The following is a 15,515-nucleotide window of genomic DNA, read 5'->3' on the forward strand; positions in this document are numbered from 1 at the left end:
TGACTAGACGGACCTTTGTTGCCCCTTAAGCTTTGAATTATCATGCCTTAGTCTTTCCCTTTGCAGCTTCCACTGCTGAGTGGCATCTGGGCAGTGTTTGTGAGGTTTGGAGGAGAGAAGAGGGTGGATGGTCCATTAGGAACAGGTACAGCATGAAACCCAGTGCCCTAAAATAGACCAGAGTTAGGAAGTTAAGAATGTTTTTCATACAAAGCAGACTGGAGATAGACTTTCCCCTCAGAGTTACCCCTTACCTTACTGTTTCTTTGTGTTCAGGAGTAAAGGGTCTTGATAGAAATATTTTTACTTGAAAGAATAGGGGAACCTCACTAATTTGTATATCGCTTGTAGGTTTGATTTAAAAGTCCTGAAAAGTATTCATTTTTCAGATACCTAAGTCCATATAGTACCATAAAAAATATGTGCTTTCGTTTGACATTGAGGATGAATTCAAACATTTTCTGGCAGCATTAAAGGAGCAGTTTTGCCTTTTTAAGTAAGGTAGTAGGTGGCCAAATCATCTGAGTGCTTCAGACATCAATTTTCTTTGCTGTAAGACAAGGTATTGGCTTAAATGATCCCTAAGGTCCCAGCAAACTCTTAACTCCTGTGAATCTATGCTTTTTTCCCAATAATGTTAACATGTATATGTCCCCTTCCTTTTCATATCCTCTAAATTTCCTTTAATGTACATGTTTTGCTTTCTAATAAACAATAAATCTTGAAAAGGAAAAGCAGAGACCAGATTTATAGGAGGCAGTGAGCTCCATGTCCATCAATTCCTCCATCTTGATTGGAGCCCCTGAGCTCCAGATGTAAACATTGTGTTCTCTCTCAGATCCCAGATTCTATGCAGAAAGAGTATTTCTGTGCTGATAAATTATTTACCTTTTTTTTGAATGTGTTGTGGATGATGAAAAAAGTGTGTGGTATTGAACGTAATTCTGTTTTGTATTTTTAGTTGCAGTGCCTACCTCAGCTGACCAGCAGCAGCATCCTTCCAGCTCTGGATAACAAGAAATATTGCTATAACACCAGGAAACTTAACTACCATTTTCCAAACATTTAAAGAGCTTGGAGATTGATGATAAAAAAAGAGTTGATCATCAATTTGAATAAAACACACATTTGGTTGAAAACAATCACAACGCTGGAAAAAGCCTCAGGAGAAAACTTAAGTAACTAAGTTGGGGAGGCCACGTGGCAAGATGTGAAGGAAAATTCCAGAGGCAGTCTTCCACGCAGATGATGCTGTCCAGAGCAGAGAGGAACAACTTCTCTGGATTTTCACTTGTATTTTTATTGTATCTAAGTAGCTGAGCTGATGGACAGAATATAAACTGTATCTACTGTACTCGCCCATACCTCTAGCAAGAGATGCAAAAAAAAAAAATATATATATATATATATATATATTTATGCTATAATTGTACCAGATAGAACAAGTGAAAATGGATTACAGAATGCCCATATATATATATTTTTTGGATCTCTGTTGCTTTGAGTCCTGTTTCCTGCTTCTTCAGATTTTCTCATCATATTTAAGGAGGGTTTTAGTTCTTAAAAGCAAAATGTTTAAAATTCCACTTCCTGCTTGTTCTAGTTCTTGATTTTTATATATGGAAACTTCTTGAATATTTGAGTCATTCAAAATATTTAAAATCATACGGATTATCATACAAGGACTGTAATTTATCTGCTTATATATTTAATGATGTGTTTATAGACACTTCTTACATAGACTTTGGTCTTTACCTTTAGTAAAGGATGCATCTTAGTCATTTTTGCAGGCAAGATGGGTTGACTATAATCTGTCTACATTTGTTCACCCAGTTACCCTGGCAAACAATGGCATGAAGCTTGGCAGTTGACCAAGGGGTAGAACAAGATCTACAGGCTTTGCAGGAACTGAACCTGCCAGCCTGAAAGTAATTAGTACTCCATTCTCTCCAGTTCAGCCTCAGACCCTGGAGACAGAGCAACAGGCAGGACTATATACAGTGATCTGAGTTTTGGAAGAAACTGTTTATAAACTTTCACTTGTGTCATAAGAGACATTATGCTTTAAGTTGATGTTTTCCTTGAAATATCTTTTTACACTCTATGTACATGTTGTCTCTATGTGTATACTGCACACGCGTATATGTGTGTAGGCTGCAGTCCGTGGGGTCGCTAAGGGTCGGACACGACTGAGCGACTTCACTTTCACTTTTCACTTTCCACTTCCACACATTGGAGAAGGAAATGGCAACCCACTCCAGTGTTCTTGCCTGGAGAATCCCAGGGACGGGGGAGCCTGGTGGGCTTCAGTCTATGGGGTCACACAGAGTCGGACACGACTGAAGTGACTTAGCAGCAGCAGCAGCAACAACTAAACGCTAACAATAGACCAAAGTGATATTATTGAGAACTGCTAGCTTTGTACAGTAATACTTCAAATGATGACATATAATTAGCTTTAATTTGGCCTATTGCTTCTGTTCAAAAAGCTTTTTCATCTTTGTCCCCTGGACATGAGGACAATATGAAGCTGATGTTTCTTATTGCTCAATCCCATTTTTGATTGATGTGCTGCTATTTCCTAGCAGTTCTCAGCCATGGTTTTTGAAGATGTATTTTACTGTTTACTGTATCTTCAAAACATTTCTTCTGCACTTCAGTTTCAGTTCAGTTCAGTTCAGTCGCTCAGTCATGTCCGACTCTCCGCGACCCCATAAATCACAGCACGCCAGGCCTCCCTGTCCATCACCAATTCCTGGAGTTCACTCAAACTCATGTCCATTGAGTCGGTGATGCCATCCAGCCATCTCATTCTCTGTTGTCCCCTTCTCCCTCCCCCAATCCTTCCCAGCATCAGACTCTTTTCCAGTGAGTCAACTCGGCATGTGAAGTGGCCAGAGTATTGGAGTTTCAGCTTTAGCATCAGTCCTTCCAATGAACACCCAGGATTGATCTCCTTTAGAATAGACTGGTTGGATCTCCTTGCAGTCCAAGTGGAAGCACTTCAGTTTACTGCTATATTAATTTTCTTCATGACAGCATTTGACTGTTTTCACTTATTGCACAGTCATCTACCAAATTCTGGCATCTATTAAATAATTTTGACTACCCCAGCTGATTTAATGATAGCCTGAGGCTTGTTGATGTACGTAGCTTCTTGCATAGAGCTGACAGTGGGCTAAATAACCAGTCACAATATAATCTAATTCTTGTTACACAGTCTTTGATTCAAATGACAAAGAAGGACATCCAACTTCTGCAATAGTGTAAATTTTGTATTTTCTTTTTTCCTTACCCCTAACAATGCACTTGACGAGGCAGATGACTGTAACTGCCTAATTTATCCAGTATTTCTAAAGAATCCCATTCAGAATAGAAAAGTATCTCCAGACTAACTTATGGTCAATCAGTTGCTTTATCACATAGTAATCAAACAAACCTGAGATAGAAGTGGTCATTTTTTTCTGACTTCTATAAAATGTATGCTTACACATAACCATATCCGTGATCCTTTCTTTATCACGGAATCACCACTGTTTCACATGAGACAAACATTTTCTGATTTTTTAAATGACAGTGGCAATTATATTAGTAAATAGTACATAATTTATGGCATGTGCTATTTACATAATCCAGTCTCTAAACACAACTAAAATTCACATTTCTACTATAAGGGTGCATCACAGGAAGTGTTTATTTTAAAACTATCTCCAGTCAAGGTTATATCCAACAGAATAATGTTCAAACGAAACATACAGACATCCACAAACAAGTTGGCATATAACTAACAATAACAGAATCAGGGCCATTTCAAACAGGTATAAATAAAGATCTGATTTTATCTATGATATTCGTTATCACTGCGTTCTAGACATAAAATGAATTTTGTGCTCATACTCATGGGGAATACTATCCAACATATATGAGGGAATACAAATTAGTTTCTAACTGACATGTTAAATTTTTCCTCTTTAAGCTGTTTTTAAATTTAAGCCAAAAATAGGTAAAGCTGTGCTGGTCTTCATCATTGTTTCCTCTGGTTTATTGGAATAAGCAAAGTTGTTTAAATCCAGCCAAGTATTTATGTCTAGTTTTAATAAAACACCAGATTAAGCCTACAGACTAGACACATTAGCCAGAAACTGTTTATTCAGAGAAAGGATGTATGTTACAAAAAGCACAGATATGTAGGATCATGAGAAATGCATGCAAATCCTGGGAAGCAATGGGAATGCTCCAGCAACCTCTGATTACTTTTCATAATGACTCCATCAATGAATCTGAAATTTAGCTTTCAGTTTTTCATAATTGTACATTTATAGTAACATGCTTCAATAACTTTAAAATGAAACAAATTACTGTTAATAAATATCTGTACTGTACATTTAAATCATTTTAAAGAACTTAAGTATCTACATCAAGAGATATTTATATAGATACCATTATAAAATAAAGAATATACTAAAATTAAAAGGGTATCTGATTTGCACTTATTATGACTTACTGTACATAAATTCTTACTTCCAACTTAGTAACTTTAGTGAATCACATCTGAATGTTTATTTTCTACATGATGGACTCTGCTAGAATGTCAAGATATAACATCCTTATAGTTCTGCTGATAATTATATAATATTTGTTGCTGTTAAGGATCAACTTAAAATGACACTCTACACTGAATTAAGATACTTATTGAAATATTATTTTACTTCAAGTCTAATTTTAGCTCCAGAGAAGGCAGTGATGTCTTAAAGGCTTGAACAATTTTTTCTTTTTCTTTTACTCCAGGAAGATCACTTAGAAACAAATACTTGAGGTTCCTGTAAAAAAAAGAAATTCTTAAAAGTTAATGTAATTTGACCTTTACTCTTATAGCATTAAAAATAAACTTGTTTTATTGGCTTTTTAATAAATTACACATAATGTGTGTTCATATCATCCTACACATTCAAAATGACTTTTAGAACAGTAGTCTTAGAGTACTACTTTAAATGAAATTCATGCTAGGAACTAATCTAGACTTTGGAAAGTTTAGTTGTTCTGGTTATGTCAATAATTCTGCTGACTTTTTCCAAATATGTATATTATGGTGTAGAACTCCTTTGCATGTTAAATATAAAATATGACATCAGTTGTAGTTATGATTTTTTGAATCTGACACTAAAAGTAAAAACAATTAAAGCAGAAATAAGTGGAACTACATCAAGTTGAAAGGCTTCTGCACAGCAAAGAAAACCATTAACAAAATGAAAAAGCAACCTACTGAACAGGAGAAAATATCTGCAAGTCATATATCTGATAAGGGGCTAATATCCAAAGTGTATAAACTCATACAACTCAATAGCAAAAAACCTGAACAATTTTTAAAATGGGCAAAATATCTGAACAGACATTTTTCCAAAGAGGGCATACAAATGGAGAACAGGTACATGCAAAGATACTCTACATCATTATCAGGGAAATGCAAATCAAAACTACAATGAGATAGCACCTCACATTTGTTAGAATGGCTATTATCAAAAAGACTAGAAATAAGTGTTGGCAAGGATGAAGAGGAAAGGGAATCTGTGCATGGTTGATGGGACTGTAAATTGGGGCAGTCATATGAAAAACAGCATAAAGATTCCTCAAAAAATTTAAAAAACTACCATATGATTCAACAATTCTCTATTTCAGTATTTATCTGAAGAAAACAAAAACACCAACTCAACAAGACATCTGCACACCCATGTTCAGTGCAGCATTATTCACAATAGTCAATATACAGAAACAACCTAAAAGTCCACTGATGGATCAATGGATAAAGAAAACATGGTATATGCATATATGTAGTACTGAGCCACAAAAAAGAATAAAATTCTGCATTGGCGACAAACCGGATGGACCTTGAGGGTATTACGCTAAGTGAAGTAAGTCAGATAGAGAAAGACAAATACTGTATGATCTCCTATATGTGGAAGCTAAAAATAAATAAACAAGCTCATACATACACAAAACAGATAAGTGGTTATTGCCAAGACGGGGTGAGAAGCAGGAAAAATGGTTGAACTGCGTTATGTTTCTGCTTTTACTTTAAATGAAATTGAATTTTAAAAATATGAATCTTAACCTAGAAAGGAAAAGAAACTGGGGAAGTTCTTAAAACAACTCAACTTTCTATTACAAGATGAAGCCACAAAGCCTGAACTAATGTAAGAGACAGACAATCTCGTACTTTTGGTTCTAATGTTTAAGATTTCTCAAGCTTCCTGTGATGCTGAGGTTATTGGCAGAACATGGGGGGAAATACTTTAATCGATGAGGAGGAAGTATAGTAGCTGAAGTTTACTGAGAGCACCAACAGCTGAAACAGGGGTCATGCTAGGTGCTTTATGTAACTGATACTTTTTAAAAGAGAGGCTTCCTAAGAAATGCAACACAACTGTAAGATATTAAAGTTGATAACTTCAACTGTTTTATAAAGTGTTATGGCTGAAGGTTAAATCATTTTTTCAAATTCTGTTTTTCAGAATTAAAAAAAGATACCATCTCTCAACTGTTTTAAATTCTGATTATTCACCTTAACATGATTATCAAGTTTCCATTTTGACACTGACCACCTACCTGAAATGATGCAAAGCAATTATACCTTTGTCTGTGATATTCCCACATGAAATTATTTCCATTTCCAACATGCTTTTTCGTAAATTTTCAAGTTGGCTAAGTCTCTCCAAACAACCATCCTCAATATAGTGACACTTGCATAGTCTTATTTTTTCAACATACTGTAGGCCTTCTGGAGGGGAAAAAAGTACAGTTTAAGAACCTGCTTTACCATTAAGATGATCAACTGTCCTAGTTTGCCCAGGACTGTTCTGGTGTAAGGACTGAAAGTCCTAAGTCCTAGGAAACCTCTTAATCCCAGGAAAACTGGAACAATTAGTCACCCTATTAACCACACAAAGTATTCACTACATGGGTTGTGCTGATAGACAGGGCCATTCTACAGTCAGATGCCCAGGCACTGAGGAATGAAATGCCCACACAAGCAGAGGCTGTGTGGATATAATTATTTCTGTATTAGTCAGGGTGACTCAACGACAGTAGTTTGACAAACAAGACCTTAAATATTAAGTCGATAAACCACAGCTTAGTGTGGAGAGAAAGGAGAGGGTACTTGTAACCTCTATGTAACGTAAAAATAAATATCATACACAAGAAGATACAAGCTGAATTGGAGTGAAAAGGGCGAGAAGGACACCTGCATGACTATAAAAGTGAGTCAACTGCAACCAAAGGTCATTGCAAACCACCTGCATTTCCCATAACAAATGGTAGAGGACTTACCCATGTGATCAAATCCAATGCTCATGATACAGGAATCAGTGGCATCAATCGCCTGAATCTTGTACTTGTCCAGAGGGCCTGATGGGAGATGGTTGTAGTCCTTCTGCCACCTCTCCTGGCCATGGTAGCGCACCAGGGCCCCACAGCGCAGCAGCCACTCTGATGCTGCCCTGTCAGGACCAACGTCCCTGATGCGGTCATGATCCACTCTGTGCAGACGAGAACAAAAGCAGGTAGTTTTTACTATAGTCACTAGCTTCTTAGCTATGTTCACCAACATAAATACAGAATAGCAACTACTTTTCACTTCATGTGATGAAGAAGGAGATAAACCCATGTAAAGAAAACATTCAATGGTAGCTCTACTTGCTACCATTTTTGCTTTTGTTTTCAAGTGAACACTGTCAAAGCATTTTTTTTTTTTAATCTATCAGGCAGACATGGGTCTTCACTGACTCGTATGCAGCATAGTAGCTTGACTCCAGGAGATACTCAGCAACTATGTATTGAACGAATGACAACACTTGGTTATAATTTTTATTAATGATAAAAGATTTAAAAAGGGAATAATTTTGAACATTTGTTCAAATTAATGTCCTTCAGTTCAGTTCAGTTCAGTCGCTCAGTCATGTCCGACTCTCCGCGACCCCATGAATCACAGCACGCCAGGCCTCCCTGTCCATCACCAACTCCCGGAGTTCACTCAAACTCATGTCCACAGAGTCAGTGATGCCATCCAGCCATCTCATTCTCGGTCGTCCCCTTCTCCTCCCGCCCCCAGCCCTTCCCAGCATCAGAGTCTTTTCCAGTGAGTCAACTCGTCGCATGAGGTGGCCAAAGTATTGCAGTTTCAGCTTAAGTGATCTTTATTAATTTTTACACATGCCTTTTTCTCTAGTTAGTGGTATTAATGCTGTATTAAGCAATGAGGAGGTTAGTGTTGCCAGTTTCAAAATAAGTATGCCACCACATAACATTTTTAAAACTTGAATTCACTTGTTACTATTCAAAAGGTTAATTACATTGCTTAAGTCACAGAATAAAATATTCTAACATTACTGAGCTTTTCTGATTATAAAAATAATAAAAGATCATTTAAAAAAGCTTGAAAGGCATTGAAAGAAGGAATAAAAAGAATCACTGAAGTCCTGCAATTCAGTCAGTCACAGTTAATATTCCATAACCTATCTTTTTTTGGCCTTTATTCAATTTTTTTTTAAAGAAAATTAGGATCATATGCATACACAATACAAATAACATCTGAAATATAAGAAAACCAAATTAGCCATTGGGAACTCATTGAGCTGAAACAATCCCCATGTTTCTTCACTTTTTTAGTAAGGGTAACTTACTTATTAAACACTGCATTCAACCAGCCCCAGAAGTATCGGGAGTCACGTGACCATGGGAGTTTCTTTAAACCACAGAGCTGCTGGGAAATTTTTCCAAACAGCATCATTTGCTCTAGACACATAAAATAGTATTCATATTAGATCATCAGTTGGCAATCAGAATCCATACATAGAGTAACTTACCTCACAACTTCAGACTCAATGCTCTTGTGATGATAAAGCTGACTCACTTACCCCTCAATAGTTACTGAGCAAGTTACTTCTGTTTGTTTTTTTGGTTTCTTTTGCTGCAAAGAACGAGAGGCAGAATTGGATGGTCTTTATGGTTCCTCCCAGCCTTGACATTAAGTTATACTTGTTCGATCTTCGACTGGAGTCCGCCTGAAGTGGCGCCACCTGGTGTCCATTCAGGTAGTGCAGCTACAGATTTATCGAAACCCAGTTCCAGTCCCAATCCACATTTCCAGTATCAAAATGACAAACTAAAATCATCTAAGGAGCAATGTGTCAAGGTTAAGACACTTACATCCAGAAAAGGAGAGGAATCATGGAAATAGACCTTCCTATGACAAGACTGTAAGTAGTGTCCCCAGAACAGTGCAATCCAAGAACTATGCCAGGGCAGCTGGGAAAGACTAGACAAGCAACTTAACCTCTCTGACCCTTGGTTTGCTCATTTATAAAATGAGATGATTTGCTCAGATGATTTCCAGCTGTAAAAATCCATAACCATAAGTTGAGAAAGTGATTTCGGAACCGGGTCTCAACCTGACTTAAAGTGCCAGGTCGGGGGGGAAACACAGACAAATGACACATTGTCTTTGAGGAGCTGACAACTTAATACAGGGTAGAGTGAGCTAAATCAAGTCACCAGGTAGTTAAAATAAATTATGGAACCTGAAAAATACCTCAAAAGAGTTAAAGACAAAGATGCCAAGAAAAGGTAGGTCAGCTGTGGTGGGAACGTTTAAGGCTTATTATAGTTCAGTTGGCTCAGAACATGGGGGTCATGAGGAGACAATGTCCACAGTCACAATGGGAAGGGTCTCCTGTGATCAGCCCAAGAATTTGGCTTCTGCAGGTAGCTAGGTGTCACGGAGCTTTCAGCACAGAGCACCGGCATGGTCAGAACTATGCTTCAGGAATATTACTCAGACAGCAGCAGCAAGAATGAGGGTCATTCAGAGTTGAGGAAACTGAAGCCCTGATATTAAGTAACTCACTGACACCCTAAAATCCTGGAAGAAGGTAGGGTAGTAATAAACGTGTGTGTTTAAAGGGACTTGCCCAGTGTTTCATGGCTAACTGTTAGCAGTGCAGTGCTGAAACCTGAACCTAGCTTTCGCTCTTATTAGTCAAGGGCTCTTTCCTCAGTCCTTGAATGGTTCTAGAACTCAAGAAAAAGAAGAGGACTAGAAAGAGTCCTGAGAGGGAACCGCTTAGAGCTGAGGAAATGCCGGACAATGTTGAGGCTGTGAACAATGAGAGCTGAGGTCTGAGGACAGTACCTACCCTGGGGTCATCTACTACCTTCTTCCCTGCTTTTCCGCCTTTACTCCGCCTTCATTACTACAAACTTGCCCCCATGCTATAAATACTTCCTCTCACATTCTCAGATCTTCATTGCTTTTGATTAAATCTCTCACCATCTGTGCCCACTTCAGTAACTCCTTTGGCTGCCAACCATATTTACAAATCAGGTCTTTCCGGATTCACCTCAGGTTGTTCCCTCCTAGAGTCCTCCCTGCCCCCTCCCTAGAATCCTATGGAAATCTTTCCCAACCTCAAGACTTTATTCAAATACCATCTCCATCCATTTATTCATTCATGCAATAAAGATTTAAAGAAAAGTATGCAGGGCAAAAGGAAGAGCAAAAAGCACACATTTCAATTATTCCTAACACCAGGCGCAGCACCATCCCCTAATGCAAGTGCAATAAATATTTGGAATTAACAATCTTCAATGGCTGATAAATTTTCATGCAGAAACAAAGAAACTCATTAAGCAGAAAAATTAGAGAAGTAAGAAAACTGAAGTCAACCTTATATTTCAGCTTCAGAGAAAGACCAAATTTACTTCAGCTTATGATCTCTAGAAATACTTGGTATTATATTCAAAATAATTTAAACATGAAAATTAAGTTTTTATTTTTCAGTAAGCCTAAAAAAAATAACTGGTAGGTCATTGCATTCTCAACTGTAACTTTGTTAATTGATACTGGGAATTTCAAAGGAATTCAAGCAGCTACCTCTAAGAAGGCTTTCTAGAGGGAAAGAGGAGACCTCTGGTGGTGAGTTGGTGAATTTAACTTTTTGTTTTTTTGGTGTTTTTTTTTAAATTTAACTTTAATAAATTAAAAGAAGGGCTTCCCAGAAGGCTCAGCAGATAAGGAATCTAACTGCAATGCAGGAGACACAGGAGACTCGGGTTTGATTCCTAGATTGGGAAAATCCCCTGGAGAAAGACATGGCAACCCACTTTAGCATTCTTGCCTGGAAAATTCCATGGACAGAAGGACCTGGCAGGCCAGTCCACGGGGCCACAAAGAGTCAGACACAACTGAGTGACCAGGCACACAAATTAAAAGAAACCACTCAAATTCAAGTTAAAAAAAATAAACATTACTAAGTTACTGCTGTGATAAATAACTCAGGAATTCAAATTATTTTAAAAAAATTCTTCTTACTATCATAACACGGCTTGGAGCCATAAGTTTTTAACAGATGTTTCCAAAAGTTGACAGTAAGTTTGTGACTTAGAGAAGGCCAGACCTCTAATGTGTGCCTCAAAATAGGAGATGGAGAGGTATCCAATTTGCATAAAAACACGTTTCTTTTAAAAAGTGCAAGTTCTCTTTTTACATATTAAACATAATTACTTAGGTGGGCTATTCAAAATGATGGCTAATTTAGGGGTCAAAAAGACTAAACTAGCCAACCTGTTCTTGAGGGCTATGAAAGTGTGGAGGGAAGGGTGAGGTGGTATCAGAATTGGGGAGTTATCTCCCCAGATTATAACCCCACTTCACTGGAAATCATCCATTACTGATGCCAGTTCTTATTCCTGATGTATCTAGAGTCTAGTGAAATAGAGTGACAGAGCACTTCCTTAGGAATTAGAAGCAAAGGTCCCCAAAGTCACCCTAGGCCAGTATCACTTGACACTCACTGAACTAACTTCTTATGGGTTCTGACCTAGACAGAAGGTGAACATGAATTCTTAGCTTCAGGAGGGTGTGGTGGCTGGAAAACAAATGTCTCTAGCCAAAGACATTACAGGGTCAATGAATGTAAGGTGAGCTCTTGATTTGAGATAATCGAGATGAAACAAATTAATGTCCAGTCAAGCCTAGACGAGAAGCTAAGCAGAGAAAATTTTATAAAAAGTACATGTGTATTTTGAGTTCTTTCACTTTGCTAAACCAGGAAGTACAAGCTCAAAGCTCAAAATCACAGAAGAGTAAAAGTCACTACTATGGACTGATTCATGAAAGTCTGACCACAGATCCTAGACTGTATAATTCTATACTCAACCTGGTAACAAATCAACTACAATCCTGTGCAATGGTGAAAATAAAAAACAGTGCTAGTACCAAAAGCTGGTGGTGACACTGAAGAGGAACGGGATCACTCAACATTGCTGGTGGGAATGTAAAATGGTACAGCCACTTTGGAAAGGAGTGTGGCGCTTTCTTACAAAGCTAAATGTGTGCTTATCAGATGACCCAGCAATTGGGTCATCTTGGGCATTTATCCTAGAGAAACAAAAACAGGCTCACACAAAAAGCTGTGCACTAAGTTTCATAGCAGCTTTATTCGAAATAGTAAAAAAACTAGAAATAACTCAGATATCCTCCAAAGGGTGAATGGTTTAAGCATGTTGTGGTACATTCATACCATGAAATACTTCTCGGCAATAAGACAGAATGAACTATCAATACATGCAACAGTTTGGATGGATCTCATGGGATAATGCTAAGTGAAAAAGTCAATTCCAAAAAGTCAAATACTATATAATTTTATGTAACATTCTTGACATGTCAAAATTTTAGAAAGTGAGAACAGAATGGGGAAGAGGGTGCCTTGCTGGAAGGATCTTGGTGGTAATGGATCTGTGCTGTAGCTTGCCTGTGACGGATATAACATTCTACACATGGGGAGGTCCCTGGTGGTCCAGTGGTTGGGATGCTTTCACTGCCATGGGTCAGGGTTCCATCCATAGTCAGAGAATTAAGATCCCACAAGCCCCATTGCATGACCAAAATAATAATAATACGAATCTATACAGCTGTGATAAAATCTGTACAGGACTTAACACACACACAAATGCAAAACAGGCTATCTGAATAAGATCCATGGGCTGTTCCTGGTTATGCTGTTCTATCAAACTTTTACAAGATGTTACTATTTGAGAAGACTGGGTCAAGGGTACACAGGATCTCTACTGTTTCTTAAATTGCATGGAAATTAACTCAAAATTCAAAATATTAAAAAGTTTTCTAATAAAAAATTAAAAACTGAACCAAAAACTTGACTCATATCTTATTTTTCATTTGTGATGAACAAGCAGGCAATATTCCACATTATTTTCACAAATAAAGAAAATATGTATAACTATCCAGGTGATAAAAACCATATAAACATAATAAAAACCATCATTTTATTGAGCACTTTACTGTGCTAAACATCTGATGAGTCTTATCTTGATCATAGGACAAAAGTCCTATGAGGGGGACCCTACATCACTCATAGTTCACAGAGGAGGGGCTGAAGGAAAGGGGTGACTCCACTTCTCCAAGCTACGCAACTAAGAACTGGAGCCAAATTCAGACAGGCAAGTGTAAGTCCTTCCAGCAATAAAGTTAGTGCCCATGGGGTGATCAGTGGTGTCTGATTCTGCCACCCCATGGACTGCAGGCCGCCAGGCTCCTCTGTCCACAGAATTTTCCAGGCAAAAATACTGGAGTGGGTTGCCATTTCCTACTCTAGGGGATCTTCCAGACCAGGGACTGAACCTGCGCCTCCTGCATTGGCACTGGAAGCATATTCTTTACCACTGCTCCATCTGCTAAATCCAAATAAAGTAATAAAGTTACATCGTTCTATTTTTGTTTTGCTCAGCTGTGCTGACTCTAAAAATTAAAAAAAAAAAACTTCCATCAAACACGGACAACAGGTGTTAGTTAAGCACAGAACTAGAGGATCACGTAATCTAACACAGATCTTTCAGAAATTACACAGCCCACTTCCCTCATTTTACAGCTAAACAGGGGTGAAGTGACATGCACAGGTGAATCATTGTTTCCAGGCCCGCAAAGCATATTTAGAACTACATGTCAGTCCAGTATTAAAAAAAAAAAAAAAGGAAACAGATCGCTAAATGATGGCAGAGACCGAGCCGTCTGGTTCATTTATGCACTCAGTATTTACAAGACCAATAATGAATGACATGTCAGGAGCCACATATATGGGTGGCCAGAAAACAGCAGACCATCAGGCGTCGCCATGACAGAGTCTCCGTCTGGAGAAGGTTAGGGCTGGACAGTGCCCTTTAGTGAGCACTCCGCTCTGCAGAAGACGCGTTTATAGACAGAAGTTCTCTGCAAGGAGCCGCTAGGGACGTGGGGCGGGGCTAGGAGGAGGTGAGGTTGAGAGGGCGGAGCCCCGAAGGACGCGGGGCGGGGTCGAGGGGCGGGGTCGAGGGGCGGGGCCTAGCCGGAGGAAAGGAGGGCCTCTGGGCCTGCCCAAACGGGAATTTTCACCATCATCATCCCCAGACTTTCTCCTGCGGCGCCAAGTCCGCTGGGCTGTGTAGGTCGAGGACGCGAGACTCGGCGGGGCAGATTTTCAGTTAGCCAAGCGACGGGAGAAGGGAAAGGGGAGAGAGCGACCACCACTAGTCCCGCCCCTCTCGGGGCCTAGCTCGTCTACTCACAGCGTCGAAAGGAAGGAGCAAGCTAGCGTCCCCAGCGTCTACGGCGGCGCAGGCCTGCCCTTCGCCCTCCGCCGCGCGCGTCCATTGGCCACTGGCGGCTGCGCCCACGTGGGGCGAAGGCGCTCCTTTCATTGGCCTCTGCTTGGGGGGCGGGGCTAGAGGGCGCCGGGACCCGGGCATTGCGGGGCTCAAGGGCTGGCTTCTAGAGCTTGAGGCAGGGAAAGGGGCGCAGGCGATGGTACCCGCGCTGCGTTACCTGGGCAGTGTCTGCGGACGGGCCCGCGGGATTTTCCCCGGGGGCTTCTCCGCGGCGCGCACACCCGCGTCGGGGAAATCCCGGCTGTTGTGCCAGGCTGGCCGCAGAGCCAGCACCAGGTGAGTACCCGCTGGCCCGCCCCCCGCCGTCTGCGCTGCCTCTCTTGGAGGTGCCTAGTGCTGGACCTCTGCCTCTGCTCTTCTTAGCTGTCCTCGGCGAGAGAGAAGGTCGGGATCCTGTGAAGCCCAGGCTCCAGCCTCAGATCCCAGGAGCTACCTGCCTGGATCACTCGTAGGCTTGTGGGCGAGAGTAGAAGAATAAGAAAGGCAGTGTCGAGTAGAGGTCAAGAACAGTCCTGGCTTTGAATACGACTCCACCGCTTCCCATTCAACCCTGGGCGGGTTACTTAAGCTCCTTTAAGGCTCAGTTGTGAATCGGAGCCCAGTCTCTCGCGCAAGTGGTCGTTTTGAGGATTAAAAGGACCTCACACACTGTAAGCAATCAAACGTGCTGTTTGTTCGCTGGCCTTCCTGATGTTACTTGGAACATCTGAAACCGGTCTTAAATCAGTCAGTTCCTGGCACACACACGGCTGCATAGAGTTGCCCGTATGAGAAGCAGCTCAGCTGCTAATCAAACCCTGCAG

At 40.0% G+C, this 15,515-nt stretch overlaps 3 protein-coding genes across 8 annotated transcripts in view; 2 read left to right on the forward strand and 1 right to left on the reverse strand.

The window, feature by feature from the left end:
- The window catches only part of CDKL1 (cyclin dependent kinase like 1), a 53,924-nt gene extending 49,451 nt beyond the window's left edge, over window positions 1–4,473 (forward strand). For both annotated transcript variants that reach the window (XM_055436067.2, XM_088839732.1), the window contains exon 10: window positions 962–4,473. In XM_055436067.2, the coding sequence (XP_055292042.1) occupies window positions 962–1,069 (108 nt within the window). In that variant the 3' untranslated portion in view covers window positions 1,070–4,473. The remainder of the gene's footprint in view (window positions 1–961) is intronic.
- On the reverse strand, window positions 3,677–14,711 carry DMAC2L (distal membrane arm assembly component 2 like). Of its 2 annotated transcripts, none has more exons than XM_055436069.2 (5): window positions 14,614–14,711; window positions 8,679–8,790; window positions 7,327–7,535; window positions 6,604–6,775; window positions 3,677–4,820 (listed from the first exon to the last, which is right to left on the reverse strand). In XM_055436069.2, exons 2-5 carry the CDS (start codon window positions 8,783–8,785, stop codon window positions 4,706–4,708), a joined length of 603 nt encoding a protein of 200 aa, XP_055292044.1. In that variant the 5' UTR covers window positions 8,786–8,790; window positions 14,614–14,711; the 3' UTR covers window positions 3,677–4,705. The 2 variants fall into 2 exon arrangements, with proteins under 2 accessions (XP_055292044.1, XP_055292045.1); XM_055436070.2 differs by lacking the exon at window positions 14,614–14,711 and adding an exon at window positions 8,913–8,964.
- L2HGDH (L-2-hydroxyglutarate dehydrogenase) overlaps window positions 14,629–15,515 on the forward strand; it is a 53,914-nt gene continuing 53,027 nt past the window's right edge. Inside the window, exon 1 of one of the 4 annotated variants that reach the window (XM_088839729.1) lies at window positions 14,629–14,988. In XM_088839729.1, the coding sequence (XP_088695855.1) occupies window positions 14,849–14,988 (140 nt within the window). In that variant the 5' untranslated portion in view covers window positions 14,629–14,848. The remainder of the gene's footprint in view (window positions 14,989–15,515) is intronic. The other 3 variants (XM_088839728.1, XM_055436065.2, XM_088839731.1) reach the window with 3 other exon arrangements.

The sequence above is a fragment of the Moschus berezovskii genome, chromosome 9 (genome assembly GCF_049115385.1).
Source record: "Moschus berezovskii isolate FMDL1 chromosome 9, NW_MosBer_1.0, whole genome shotgun sequence".
In the NCBI taxonomy this organism is placed as follows: Eukaryota; Metazoa; Chordata; class Mammalia; order Artiodactyla; family Moschidae; genus Moschus; species Moschus berezovskii.

What these genes read in the sequence shown, in the direction of transcription:
- DMAC2L (XM_055436069.2), bottom strand. Translation starts at nt 8,785, where the DNA reads ATGATGCTGTTTGGAAAAATTTCCCAGCAGCTCTGTGGTTTAAAGAAA. An exon ending in TTGAATGCAGTGTTTAATAA is followed by an intron (nt 7,536 to 8,678) that starts GTAAGTTACCCT and finishes TCGTCTGCACAG; the next exon opens with AGTGGATCATGACCGCATCA. An exon ending in ATTGCTTTGCATCATTTCAG is followed by an intron (nt 4,821 to 6,603) that starts GTAGGTGGTCAG and finishes TTTTTTTTACAG; the next exon opens with GAACCTCAAGTATTTGTTTC.